General features: G+C 38.3%; 2 protein-coding genes across 3 annotated transcripts in view; one reads left to right on the top strand and one right to left on the bottom strand.

Annotated features, from left to right (window-relative positions):
- Window positions 1-8,348, top strand: part of LOC138023508 (suppressor of SWI4 1 homolog) — a 20,744-nt gene extending 12,396 nt beyond the window's left edge. Inside the window, exons 9-15 of the mRNA XM_068870509.1 lie at window positions 2,996-3,122; window positions 4,018-4,096; window positions 4,785-4,839; window positions 5,350-5,424; window positions 6,492-6,559; window positions 6,856-6,942; window positions 7,919-8,348. Of these exons, the coding sequence (XP_068726610.1) occupies window positions 2,996-3,122; window positions 4,018-4,096; window positions 4,785-4,839; window positions 5,350-5,424; window positions 6,492-6,559; window positions 6,856-6,942; window positions 7,919-8,136 (709 nt within the window). The 3' untranslated portion in view covers window positions 8,137-8,348. The remainder of the gene's footprint in view (window positions 1-2,995; window positions 3,123-4,017; window positions 4,097-4,784; window positions 4,840-5,349; window positions 5,425-6,491; window positions 6,560-6,855; window positions 6,943-7,918) is intronic.
- A 776-nt stretch (window positions 8,349-9,124) lies between these two features.
- Window positions 9,125-15,000, bottom strand: part of LOC138023516 (endophilin-B1-like) — a 14,532-nt gene continuing 8,656 nt past the window's right edge. For both annotated transcript variants that reach the window (XM_068870527.1, XM_068870521.1), the window contains 4 exons: window positions 11,821-11,910; window positions 11,026-11,126; window positions 10,400-10,574; window positions 9,125-10,006 (listed from right to left, as the gene is read on the bottom strand). In XM_068870527.1, the coding sequence (XP_068726628.1) occupies window positions 9,902-10,006; window positions 10,400-10,574; window positions 11,026-11,126; window positions 11,821-11,910 (471 nt within the window). In that variant the 3' untranslated portion in view covers window positions 9,125-9,901. The remainder of the gene's footprint in view (window positions 10,007-10,399; window positions 10,575-11,025; window positions 11,127-11,820; window positions 11,911-15,000) is intronic.

Below are 15,000 nucleotides of genomic sequence, written 5' to 3'. Positions count from 1 at the left end.
CTGTGCTCAAAGGTCACACATGGACCGTATAGCGGCTGCCAGAGGCGCCTTTGTATTCTTTTGGTTCGACCTTGTTGAGCTGGGTCGTTGCTGTACTTGCGACGGCGATTAGCCGCAACAATTATTATTATTATTATTATTATTATTATTATTATTATTATTATTATTATTATTATAGGGTAGGCTCTTTCAGGGAAAGTCTGATTGTCTGGAGTAGTGTTGTCCTGAAAAGGACTGTTTGGACAAAGTCAAGTTCTTTGTGTTCATTAAACATCAGTAGATGGTGTTAACACTCTGGTTGTTGATGTGATTGGTCAACAAAGTTATGTTATTGGTCAGCTGTCAGTTAATGAAGGGGTAGTTTCTAAAGAAAGTGTGGTGCTGCGTCGGTGGGGAAGTAGTATACAAAAATTTGGTTTTATCAACGGAGTTGATAATGTAAATTGGCCACCGTACAGAGATTCTAAAAGCTGACGTTTCGAGCGTTAGCCCTTCGTCAGAGCGAATCGAGGGATTATGGGTTACGTGTAGTTTTTATAGTAGAGTAGGAGCTACGCTATTGGTGGTAACATGGCAACGTGAAAAATAGGAATATATTAGTTAAATGAAAAGCGTTCGTTAATACCGTGAGGATTAAGGGTGCCGATTTGAAAGATGAATCTTTGTTCCAGATTCTTGCGGCTTTCCGTCATACCTAGATGTAGGGAAAGGCCGCAGATAGCCATGTGTTTTTTGGAGTGGTTAGGCAGATTAAAATGGCGAGCGACTGGCTTGGATGCATCCTTGTCATTCTTCTCAACATCGCGAAGGTGTCCGCGGAACCGGTCACCCAGCCGTCTACCTGTCTCACCAATGTATAATTTATTGCATAACGTGCAGGTTATGCAATAAATGACATTTGCGGAGGTACATGTGAAACGATCGGTGACCTTAACAGACCGCCTAGGTTCCGATATCCCGCTAGTGTTAACAATGAAAAGACAAGTTTTGCATCGTGAGCGCGTGCACCCGAAAGTGCCGGATTGCTCGTTAGTTTTGAGCGCGCTTCTAACTAAAAAGTTGCCTACGTTTTTGTCGCGTTTGAATGAAATAAGTGGAGGTTGCGAAGCCCAGGTGTCACGGCTGTGAAGACTATACACTTAATAGTGATTGTTGTATTTCCATTTGTCTTGGTCTAAGGTCTGTATGTGTATTGTAGGGAAAAAAATAATGCGGTCATTGTTAGGCTGTGTGTTGTGTCAAACAGAGGGTACTTACCAGATTGTGGGGTTTTCATCACCTGAATATTGTAAGTTGTTTGCGTAAATAAAAGGCTTACAAAAGGGGATCACAGGCACCCCAGTCCCCCCTCCCCTAGCTATGCCCTTGATTTTTGGAGGGTGTAGGACCCATGGAATAGTTGATGACACGGTAGGGTATACAGTACTGGCCGCAGGAAGCAGGAATAGCAGCATTACACGCGCGTATCATGCGTGTAAGTCCGCCATATTGCGCGCATTTTACACGCAAATTACGCGCGCGTTACGCGCGAGTAAAAAATACACGAAGTTGTGAGTAAAAAAACTACACGCAAATTCTTCACAGTGCGTGTAAAATTTTACACGCAGAGTTTCGTGTAAAAGAGGGCAGAGTATTTAAAGTTGTACATCAATTTGTAGCGGCTTTTTCACGAAGAACAATGTTGCATGTCTAAAAGCACTACTGGTTTCCGAAGAATTTATTCGGCTTTGCATTTCAACATTTTCGCAACAAGTGTCCACTTTATTTGAATAGTCAAAAATTGACTTGACTTGTTTTGCTGTGGTCATTGTCTGAATATCACCGCGTGTTTGGATGCACACCGCATGTTTGCATTTGTCTCATTTCGAGGACGGTTTCACTGGGTGAAATCATTCCTAAAATGAAAAGGCTGTGAGTCTGGTGATAAATCACAGCTGCTATGGCGAATATGTTATAAATTACAAGTAAAAGCAATGATATACCATGATGATGTTCCATTTCATTTTCCTTTCATCGCTCACCGCCGGTGAACGAGTGCGTCGCCGATCTATTTTAGAATAATACCAATGTTTACCCTTTTAAACTGCCCATTTGATCTGATCTGAGAATGAGACCGAAATAATTTTGCTCTAACGGCTTATTACAGGATTAATTAATGTACATATACATGTAATCACTTTAATTATAGTTACTGTAATGGCCGGTGTCGAGTTAGTGTTCATAGCATTTGGTTCTGTGCAGTTGTGTGTAACAAAGTCACAGCTGTAGCAAGTTGTTCTTACTGAAAGTCTTGTCTAAGTACTTACGTTCATCTGCTAAATTGCCTTCACAACTGTATTCCTCACAACCCATGTCTATGTTTAATACAGTGGGGAAGCCTAATAATGATAATTACCACATGTATTAATATTATTACTGTTGTAACCAATTCCTTTGTTTTCTCTTTTTATTTTAGTTTTTGGTCCAATATATCTTTAATTTCCTCCGTCATTACACACATAAAATTACCATCATGTTTGTTTGTCTGAGGCTTTGCAAAGCAATTTTATTAAAGTTTGGTACTCTTTCCTTTATGTGTTCTTCAGTACTTGTAGGTGGCTACCAACTCAAAAGAATTCCCTTCTTTTGCCACCACACACACCCAGGAATTTATGCTGTCTTTATCTTGTAAAACCTCCCTTGTAATGTTATTTTTTTCCTTTACAATCCCTTCACTAAATACAATGTATTGTGATAAGCAAATATATGAAATGAAAAAACACTGAGGTAAACTTGGTTAGAGGGCAAGATTGCATGGTGGATTACATTTGGTGTTTTTTTTGTCTCTCTTTGCAGCAGTCTGTCAATTATCACTGTGAATATATCATTGAGTTAAATCCATTGACCATAATTTGAGATCATTACTTTATAATGATTACAATCTTGTACCAGCAGAAAGCAAACTTGTTTTACACTCCTTGTCATTGGTCTAATTTCTTCAATGTTTATGTGTTAGAGGTGGGTGTGGTTATGGATCTGAGAGTGAAGGTGAAGCACCTGCTGACTCAAGAGTTACGTTACCACAGAATGTTCCTGGGAGAGGCAATGTCAAGGCACAGCAGAGTGCGATAAGACTCACAGAGGTACCAGAGAAGAATCAAATCAACCTAGAAATATGTTATTTTGATTGTAGCAGAGGCCAGAGGTCTATAAATTAAAGTTTATTAAGAGACTCATTTCAAATTCTCTATGTACATCCCAATGGTGGCACAGCAAAATTAATTAATGAAGTGTACATCAAGAGTCTCCTTAGCTTCCCAAAAGGTGCTGCTCTGTTAGCTACATTGTCAAAATAAATAGCTAAAAATAATTATGTTTTTCATAGTTTTGAAACTTTGTTGTTTGATAATAGATTTGATGTACATAAAATGAGCAGGGTTTTTAATGGAATTTGAATTTGATGCTGGTCTGAGTACCCAACTGTGTCATTGTGAAAATGAATTTTAATCTTAGGTTTCAGAGAATAAATTTTTGGAAAAAAAGTAGCCTACATCTGTGAGTGTAGCCTGATTCTCAGACGTCCGAGGTCGTTCGTGGCCACTTCGCTTCTCCTCTCTGGGAGAGGGAAGCGAAGTGGCCGCGAACGACCTTGGACGTCTGAGAATCAGGCTACTGTGAGTGTAGCAGTCAATGGTTTTTGTTTGCTCTCTGTACTTATTGAAACCACTGAATTGGTGTTGTAGCGAGAGGATTAGGTGATTAGTGTAGGTCCTTACCTTAGGTTTTGATGAATACTACTGCATGCACATGAGCAGCTACAGTATACAGTAAATCAGGGGTTTCAATAAAATTGAAGTTTGTGACTGGTTTGAGGAGAGTAACCAATGGCTGTCTATTAATTTTGTCAAAATGGATTTTAATTTAAATTTAGTGGAAAAAAGTAGGCGACTTCTCTGAGTGAAGGAGCCGACGATTTTCGTCAGCTGTTGGTACTTATTGAAACCACTGTAAATGATGGTATTCTTTTTTCGTTTTAAGCTTGGACCACGTCTTTGCCTTCAACTTATAAAAATTGAAGAAGGACTGTGCTCTGGAGAAGTTCTTTTCCACGAACTTGGTGAGAACTACATAATTATGAGACACAAGTTTATGGTATTTCTCCATACGATGGCATTGCTAAAAATTGACAATTTATTTAAACCATGATTTGAGGCATTTTGGTTTCATAACTCTCCTTTCCAAAAACCTTTTAGTATTCATTATAAAAAAAACATACAACATCAAAGTGCGAAGTTTTTGTGATGGTAATTAGTTCTGTACTTTGCGAATGAAAACTAATTTTCCTAACAAAGACTTTGCACTTAGACTCGCTTTGACGAGGACGCAGGCATGAACTCGGAAATGGCCTATTATAATCATTATGTTCTGTGGTTTAAAGTTATTTTGTTGCTCTAAAGGAGGTTCCCTTTAAAACTCCCAATAGTCTATGAGAGCTCAGTGGTAGGGCCTCTTAGGTCACGTTTGTCTCTATTTAGAACCACTCCATGTATCCCTGAGTCATCATCTATAAACACATTTCTCTTTGAATAATACTGTTTTAAATAAAAAATTCTATCTGCTAAGAACTCGTGCTGTTGACCGTTTGTTGAACAGGCAGTTTTCAGACTGTCTTCAGGCTGTCTTAGTCTTGTTACGAATCCAAGAAAAACGTATAATTTTACATTTATAATAAATAATCACTTGTTAATTAGGACCCTTGGGGACAAATTTATTTTGTTCTTTTTGTTCATCTGTTTGTTTTTCAGTTAAAAAAACTGCTGAAGAAATTCAAGAGATGAAAAAGAAGAGAGAGGAGAAAAGGTAATGTAGAATTTAATTTAATTTCCAAGAGAAGCATTTGAAGTCAGCCTAAATGGCCTATTAAAACATCGCCAATTTTTGTCTGGCAACTTGTTTGGAATTGATTTTATCATTAAAATATTAAAATTTGGGGCCCTGTGGTTTGTATTCAAGTTCTAACATTTTGAGCTGATAATCTTGGTGACTTGAGGATCAACTTTGTAGTTGGGGTTACAACAATATTCATTTACTACACTGATATATAGAAAGTGCTGTCATATAATTTCATCTGCATGGGTCACGTTAATTGCTTTCTTCTCAGAAAAGCCCTGTGTCATCACTTTAATTTGGACAATTTAAGAACCTACACACTCTTCTCCTAGAGTAGATGTTGTTGTTATGTGGTCCATGTGGTAAAGCTCTCTGGTCCTTGAAAGTCAACCTTGTAGTGGATCCAAAGTAACAGGTAAATGGTTGTAAAGATCCATCACATAACCGTTGTAGTCTTGTCATTTTTTTCTTGATATACAGGAAATTGAAAGAGGAAAGAAGGAGACAGCAAGAGGACAATGTCAAGAGAAAAGAAAAAGAAAAAGCTCTTCACAGGTTAGTTATCTTAAATAAAGTTCTAGTTGTTTTCAGATGTGTTACATTTTAAAAGTTTATGACTACATGTAGAATGGATACTATGATGAGGCACTTTGTGACACATATGCAGCTGCAATATTGAATGACGTTACATGACAATACCTGACAACTTTGAACAGTGTTAACCCGCTTTATTTGGCAGATAAGCAATGTACATGTACATGTAGTTAAGGCAGAGAATAACTGCTGGGTTAGGCACTGAGCTCTAGTGATAAGGCCTAAGCACCAACTCAAAATCATTAACTTTTATAAATTGTTCTGGTGCCTCCACTAACTACAGGTATGTTTACACTTATTAATAAAACTCTGGAAAGGTCATTTGGTACTTTATATACACAAAACTAAGTGTCTCACTTTATTTTGGAGTATCTATTCCAGTTACAACCTTAATTGAATAATCATTGCATGTACAGTACATGTATCTATCAGTGAGTGTCTTGCTCTGAATTTGACATGACCTCCAGGCTCGTATCAGTGGGTTAAGGAAGGGGGGTGGGGGGGTGTTCGAAGTCAAGAAATGAAGAAAGTTCTCAGGGTTGAGCATGCTCTCTGCAATTTGTTCCAACTTGAAGGGCGGTTAAAATGTCAGGTTCCTACCCCCCCCCCCCCCCATCAAAGCTGAGGACCTGGAGTTCACACCCTAGGGGTGGTGGGATGTGTCCATGTACTCTTCTCCTAGCAAATTTCTCAACCTTGTGCATACGTGTTTGATTTTTCTATATTTCACAAGCTGAACACAGTAAACTATTGCATTGGGTCGTCGTTGACTAATGATGTCATTTTCTTGAAATTGCTGAAATCAGCCTGATTGGGTTACCATCTTCTTTTGGAGACAATGTTAACTTGAATGTGTCTGAAGTAGAGTCGTAGCCAGAGTTCCTGTGAATTGGAAGTGAGACAACCAAGATTGAGTTTGAGGTTTTTATATTGTGAAATACTTTTCTCAGGTCCACTGGTGATTCCGCATTTCCGGCCACATAGACATAATGTTAAAGATCACACGCTACTGTTGTTGTTTTACACAGAACACGGAGTATGGAAGGTCAAAGGAAAAAACAGAAATTAGAGACACCTGATAAGACTGATAATACAGGTTTGTTTTATGGTTCATTTTTTGGCTGATTGCAGTCTCCCTTTTCTCTTCACAAGTTCAATGACAGTGGTGTGTAATTCTGTTTGACTAGTGGCATCACCCAAACAACAGACAAGGATGATGTAAAATGTTTCATTTCTAACTAAATAAAGTTTGAAACGTGGGATTTTAAACCAACTCTGAATTGGGAAGGATTTTGTTTAGAAGCTCAGAAATCTCTGTTCTATTATTATACACATAACCAACATGCTAAACGCAAACACTAACATTGTAGCTAAAAGTATTTTTTCTTCCAGTGGATGTTGCCATGGACACGAGTGAGGTTATTGACAGTGATGATGCTGATTGGTACAGACAGGAAGTTGGCGAAGAACCCGACCCTGGTAAGTTTAAGTAACCAATTAGTCAGCAGAGGGGAAAATCACAGTCAGGAATTTGAAGTGAAAGGAAAAGAATCTTAGGAATGAGATGGAAAAACTATAAATCTTAAGGTATAGGGTGTGTTCCTTTGGGATGATCTGAAAAGGGTCACTGATCCAAGATCACTAGGATCACATTCACGGTGCATCAAATGAACCAATGAATGCACTCTGAGATAGGATGTTTTCGGTTCCTTTGATGAACCATGATCTTGGATCAGTGATCCTTTTTCAGATCATCCCAAAGGAACACACCCTTTCAGCGCTTATCTTCAAAAGGGCCAAGAACTGATGTCTCATGGTGATACAAATGTATTCTCGCATCTTTTCTTTTTCATGATAAGTTTGAAGTAGATAATTTACTTCTTGCAGTGTGTACATCAAGTGAAAAGAGAATTAAAAGGACCTTTCAGGGATGTATACCCTAAGACAGGTTATGCAAGGTGCCTCTTCCTCCATTCACCAATTTTCCCCCCTCCCAGGGAACATTTACCATTTGCACATAAAATCTGTTTGGAATGGAATGCCCGCAATGTTGCAGGAATTTCCCGGTGTGGCATTTCACCAGGCCAGAGTCTCTCGCAGTTGGAAAAAAAGAATAAATCAAAATGGAGGCTGCATCTGCAGTGTCAAAAGGCCAGAAGAGAGGCCGAAGTGATCTGGGTCGAGTGGGAGTTTGGTACAGGATTTTTCCGGCCATTTCGGTTGGAACAGGAAAAGAGGAATACGTCTGAGGATTTCCATCTTTTTTGGAAAACTTCCAGTGGAATGAGCTGTACCACTTGAATTTCCAACAGGAATTTTCAGTTTTTGTTGACAAATGGCAAACGCTCAGGGTCTCTTTCTTCCATCTCCTGAAAAAGAGAGACCGTGGGGAAGAGTCTCATATTCAGGAAAGTCAAGGAAGTATTCACATTTTTTCTTCTTTTTGCTTATTTAGAATTCTTCCCGAAAAATCAGAGGAGGAAACAAAAGGGAAGCTTGTTGCCAGGGAAAAAGAGAAAGCAAGAAGAGACTGTAAACACCACCACAACGAAGACAAAAAAGTCTGGGAAAGACACAAAATTAAAGAAATTTGGCAAATTCAAGGCAATCAAAAGTGGAATGAAGAACAAAGTGGGAAAAAATGTTAAAATAAAAAGAAAATCAAAAACGTAAATTGTGTTGATGTGGGCTACGGTACAAAATGACAATCGTGTGTCATAACTTCTCAGAACATCTTGGACTCAAAGGAAGTGCTGGAGAGCTCAAGGACACTATTAGGCTTCATGATTTTCAACCTTAGTCTCATGAATGTGTTTTCTTTTTAACTTAGTGGTATATTGAAGAAGTAATATTGAGTCCCAACATTAATAAAGAGACTTCACAAATTCTGCATTCACCTAAGAGAGAAAAACAAACTCACAAAAGCACCCCCCCCCCCTCCCCCCAAAGAAAAAACCTGCAACCTTTTATACTTTTCTCAAGTGCCATTTTCTTTTTACAAAGAATATCAAGTTTTCTCTGGTACATTTTTCCTTCCCTACAACTTCCCTTGTGTACAACAGGCATTTAATTTCAGCTGAAGCAAAAGAGGATGCTTTGGGTGTTCCACTTATATCTTGTCCTCAGGTACTTTTCTTCTTCCCTACAACTTCCCTTTAATTTCAGCTGAAGCAAAAGAGGATGCTTTGGGTGTTCCACTTATATCTTGTCCTCAGGTACTTTTCTTCTTCCCTACAACTTCCCTTGTGTACAACAGGCATTTAATTTCAGCTGAAGCAAAAGAGGATGCTTTGGGTGTTCCACTTATATCTTGTCCTCAGGTACTTTTCTTCTTCCCTACAACTTCCCTTTAATTTCAGCTGAAGCAAAAGAGGATGCTTTGGGTGTTCCACTTATATCTTGTCCTCAGGTACTTTTCTCCTTCCCTACAACTTCCCTTGTGTACAACAGGCATTTAATTTCAGCTGAAGCAAAAGAGGATGCTTTGGGTGTTCCACTTATATCTTTTCTCAAGACACACTACGTACACTGACCACTCGGGAAGTGCTTCAATTTTTTTTGCTTAAAGTACAGAGCACTACGAAATGATTTCCCTTAATTTAAGCATTGGGTCTAACTTATAAAGCTCTTTATTTATTTCTTGGGAAATAACGAAAGGAAGTGTCATCAGTAAATTTTTAATATTCATTTTCACAACCAAACCTTAGGCCAGTATCCTCGTAACAGTACATATAATGCAAAAATTTAGTTTTTCTCTTAACAGCAATTAATGGAATGGAAAAAGATAAACCATATCCATATTAACTTTTAATTCCTCTAGTCAATTCAGCCAATAAATTTACCTTCCTTTGTACAAACCCACATTAGACAAAGATCCTTCCTGATAAACTACAGACAGTGGTGATTCAAATTCATACTTGTGTGTACAAAGTCACAAATAGATAAAGAAACTAGCGTACATTCTCAAGTAAATAAAAAGAAACAAATCTTAAGGATTGGACATCCTTGCAGGCTATCTTAAGTATGACCAGTTATAACAAAATATGTAACTGTTGCATTGTGACAGTTTTTGTCGGGCCAAGAGTCTGCACTTTTCAAGATAACTGCTGTCTTTATCTCCCAGGATCTTAGACAAATCTGTTGTCCATATGTGAAGTTCTATTCAATTGCTCAAGATCATTAGGTTGGTTATTCCACAAATCACTCAAACCTTTTTAAGTGTACACACAGAACAGGAAGATAGAAAGAAGCTAGGATACCAGGTACCAAGTCGTATGTACATAAGTGGCAGTTACAAGTGTAGTACAACTATAAATACCATTCTCTGAACTGGTCATGCAGAAACAGATGCCTCTTGCTTATTTTCCGATGATTTAAAAAACGTTTAAGTTACTAATTGCTAACCCAAATAATTAATTTTGGTAAGTCTCCCAAAGAACTAAAGCAGCTCCAAATAGGTTAGAGGCACTTTGCCTCTTTGGCTTCCTCGCTCTCCAATCATCCAGTCAGAGTCCAGACCAGGTGCACTGTAAACTGTGATCACCTAAAAGCAAAGATAAACCATGACAAGGTCAGATTTTTTTTATCACAGAAGTTACTAATTAAAAATTAATACTACTACAATACTTCTAAGGCAGATCTGTTGCCTGCTGATTTTCAGTAGGACAGAGCATTCAGGGATTTCTGCACCCACTGTATTTTTGACACCACCAATGAGTTGGCTAAGGCGACCACTTTCCAAATATAGTATTTACATGTTACATGTAAGTGTCCTTCTTTAGAACAATATTTAGTGGGTTTCTCATTATCATACCTGTTTGCAAGAACAGGAGATCATTTCGACATTTCATTTGACAAACATGGACCAAAGATTAACATGAAATTTAACAGGAACCCTGAGCTGTAGATCTGCAGACACTGGTTTACTGACACTGACCTCATCAGCAAGCAATGACAGCTCATTCTTTTCAACAGCGTCATAATCATATAGTACTTTAGCCTTCTTTGTCAGTGATGGTCGGGGAACAGTGTTAAGATCAAATCGACTGGAAGTATCAGAAGATGGAGGTGCAGAGGGGGGAGCCATGGATAGACCCGCATCACCTGGCGGACTGAAATAATGCACCATGTCAGACTTGTGATTGCCCAACAATGATAATCTTATTGTATAAACCAAACAGTGACCATGGACCTCAAGTATTAGTTGACTGACTAAATGTATTAGTGGGTTACACTGGTATGGTCATATTGCCCCATGCTTCAAATACCGGTAGCTTCTCAATTACTATACATATGTGAGAAGGCATCCTAAATTTTTTTCTCTCTAGCAAAGAGAGCACTTCCAAGAGATAAGTTTTATTAAATTGTTAATTAAACCGTGCATCATACATGTAGATAGACCAGCATCAAAACAATCAGGGGAGGGTAAACATTCCTTCGACCACAGGATCACGCCGTCAAATTAAAACTTGAGGACTGACATGTCTTCCTCACAAAATCAAAAGAAACACCACTTACTGTACATGAAGATCAAATAATATTATGCAGCAAACAATATTATACCTGGCAAGTTGTTTCTGCAGGTCTTGCATGTATGCATGGCACTGTGCGTAATACTGCGCCTGAGCCTCAACAAAATTCATAAGTGCTCTGTGATGATTGGCCTGAAAAGTAAATTATAACAGAAAGTTGAGAGAGCAGAAAGTAAATTGTAATTTTAAAAAAGATGACAAGATTTTTTTAATGAATAAGACATGTTCCGAAACGGTTTTTATTGTTTCAACACTGTGACTCTGTAACTCACTCAAATATATTGTCATCAACTTCCAGTCACTTCATTATAATTAAGCATGCTTTGCTTTCTTGTCATAGTCCTAATGGTTTGTCAAACGTTTTGTAACTGACGATGATGTTCATAACATCCAAACATGTCTTGTAAACTAAAAAATATTGTCATCATTTTAAACATTACAATAACAGAAGGCTACTGAATGTCAAAATTATGTTCTTAAGTGGGTTAAACATCTCCCACTGTAATCCCAGTTGATTGGAGCCAAAGACAAAACAAAGAAAATAGGTTTTTGAAACATAATGGTTATTGTGACTGTTTTCTTACGAGAGGCTTACTATAACTGTAACAGTTGTGCCTTACCAAAGAAATAAAATGATGACTAATTAGTAATACTAATAATTATTATTGATAACCCAAAAAGCAAATAATTTTTTATGTTTGACTGTGTAGTTTCTGGGAGTATAAATGCTGTTTTGTCAGGAGAATATCCATTGAATCCAGCAGTTTGTTATTCTTCCTGGTGTTTATTTACTAGACAAGTCTAATAGTGAGACAACAGAACCTACATGAGCAGTGCTTATTCCATCCAAGAGAAGTTTTGTAACTTCATATTGCCTGTCAAACTCTGCTTGACTGGCACGCAAATCAGCCTCAGCCTACAAAACAAATACGTCACTTTTTATTGATATCTGTATCAAAAGATTTTAAAAACCTTGCAAATAAATCTTCAATTCTCAGAGTTGGTTGCCTCTTCAGCATCGAGTACTGTAGTTGGTATAGTTTCTGCATGGCGCGCAGTAATAATAATTATGACATAAACATTATACTGTTCACCAAAATACAACTACATGTAGATCTATAATGAGCCTCAGTAATCCACAATACATATACGTACATGTAATCTTGTAAATAATAATCCAATGAGATGACTTTGAGAAAGGATACACTCAATGACCCCAAATGGACGACAAACAAAGCTAAAACCAAACTATAAACTTCTAGTGAAGTACATGTATGAGGAGGAAAACCTCTCAAAGCAGAGTAGAGAGCCAACAAACTCAAACCATTGATGATGCCAAGTCTGAATCAAACCCAGGACATAGGTGGTACTACTACTACTACTACTACTACTACTACTACTACTACTACTACTACTAATAATAATAATGTTTGTCGTCCCTGATGACATTACCAAAGACAAAGACAAACAAAGACTTGTAACCAAGCGGAAACTCAACGGTCGCCGTGTGACCTTCATCGTGGAAGAGGCACTTTTTCATTGTTTATTGATTCGTTTGTGACACTAACAGCCGCCTGACGTCAATGGCCAGGCTTTGATTGCACGACTAGCATACTGAAATGAAAGAAAACCTTTGCCCTTGAATTATACCGTGGAATTTTAACTGTGGGAACAGTTTAACCAAGAATATTTGACTCAATTTGGTGGGCTCCTGAGAAGCGAGTGTTCAGCCTTGACATTGACAACTGAGGAAATGATAATGGCTCAATTCACGTCAAATCTGGGAAAAAACCACACATGAACGAAGCCACCCAAAATGGCAATAAGGTTAGGCTTTTTAATTGAGAATTTTTTCGTAAAGTTACATTGTATCTTCTCAGGTCTTTTATCAGGATTCCCATACAAATCCTTATATCTGCAGAGATGTATCCAGAGTGCGTCATTGCGTCCTGGGACGCACTCGTTTTCCTTTTGGACGCATAGAATATGGAACAAAGGGTCCAATTGGACGCAGAAAAAAAATCGAATGTTAATGCAAATTACGAACGCCAGGAAAAACATGCGAACGGCGTATTTATTGCACAAGGAAATTGAACATTCCCATTTCTCACAACAAAGAAGTGATTGAGTTCCTTAAATTTCAAGGTAAGCTGCTATTTTCGGATTTTTGTAGTCGAATAATTTCATTTTGTCAACCATGATATCCGGCTTCAGAATCGCACGTGTTGCGTGACATGATCAGAGCTGTTTTTTAGGTGAGACAATCGGCGACACTTTCGATCTGCCGCCAGTGATAATAAAACATTTCAGTCGAAGTTCAGTTTGTTGCATGCTTTCCAAGTGAATTTCAACCAATAGTTCGCTTATCGTGAGTGAAATAACAAAGAATCCAAAGGCAAAGTATGTTAAATTTTTGTTTTGTGCGACTCTGTTGATATTAATTCTGGGCGCGCACGTGTCATCGTCTTTTCATCGTCTCGGTTCTTGTTTTGCACGTAACTTGTCTGTTTTGCAAATTATGCAACGTTTCTTCGGAGTTAGTGTTATAATTAACGTGTTGAACATGAAACTTGAATGTATTCAATTGCTTGGTTATTAACATTGGCCATGGCGAAGTCACGGCCGCACGACTATGAACTGCGTATCGATCGCTTAGATTTGTTTACTCTTTTGTTCCTAAATTACACCTCCAGCGTAGTTAAAATAAATGATGCTCTCTTACGGAAAATTGAGATTCAGCTCTGTATTTTTTTGCTGTGGAGATCTAGATCATTTATCAACTGGAGCCAACAGTTCCTACAGCATACGGATTCCTCGAGACGTTTTCAATGTGATCGATGGAGCTTTGACAGCCCATACATTTTGATCGATGAATCAACAGGCACAACAGTTTCAAAGAAATTGATCATTTTAAGTACATATTCATTGGGAGGGATAAGACTTTATTTTTGTGCAATTAGAAATCTGAAAGGGTACTGCAGCAGCAATTAAGAGGCAATAGATCGCATATTAATTCTTGAATATTAATTAGCTGGACCCCCAAAATTTTCGGATGGACCCCCAAATTTTTCAAAAAGGGGTCCAGAGGACCCCCAAATTTAAAAACCTGGATACATCTCTGTATCTGCGTTGGCTTTCCCCTCACACTGAGCTTGGGGTACCTGTGGTTCAAGTAAGGCCAGTAAGAATAATAACCTGGAAGCTCCCCTTTTAAGCTAAATCTACATATTAATTTAACTAAAAGTTGCGATTATATTTATCTGAGCACAAATGGTCTATTGGTAATATTGGAAAGACCTTGGAGAGTGATTAACAGTGATTAACCCACTGACACCCAGGGGTTCCCCATTGACGAGTAAAATTGTCTGGCATTAGACAGAATAAAAAGTCTGCCCGGTTTAGTCCGGTTTGGGTGTCAAAGTGTTAAATAGAATCAAATCAAACGAAATAATAATAATTTGTGGTTTTCCGCTGGCTGAGGAACGAAAGAAGCAGAAAACGTTTTTCTTACACACAGCTGGGAGTCTGGGTACAGGTGAGGTGTGTGGGGGATTTCACCTACCCACCCGTGAAGTACTTGTAGAATGTGTTCAGTTGAGGTGAACTTATTCTCTAGCCACTTTTTGCGTGTCATTGTTAATAAAGGTCAGGCTGTGTGGTTCGGCTCCCAGAGGTGTGTGAGAAGACATTATTATTGACTTTCAGCAGCTCACATCACATGTTGGTTTTTGATGAGAGGGAAATCCATGTACCTGAAGAAAAACCTCTTCCAACGGGCAGAGTAAAGAACCAAAATTTTAACTCAACCCAAAGATGATACTGAGTCAAAATCAAATCTTGGCCAGGAAGATGGAAGACCTGTAAGTCTGCTCCTTAGATCAGTGCTTTATCCAGCACTTTGGGGAAAGTCCCCTCCTACAGGATCCACACTTTTGTAAGAACTTCTTTCCATTTAATGCTCGTGGACACCAAAAGAAACCAGGTGCAATCAACATAAAAATTAAAG

The sequence above is a fragment of the Montipora capricornis genome, chromosome 2 (assembly GCF_036669925.1).
Source record: "Montipora capricornis isolate CH-2021 chromosome 2, ASM3666992v2, whole genome shotgun sequence".
Lineage (NCBI taxonomy): Eukaryota > Metazoa > Cnidaria > Anthozoa > Scleractinia > Acroporidae > Montipora > Montipora capricornis.
This window is presented reverse-complemented; position numbering and strand designations above follow the sequence as displayed.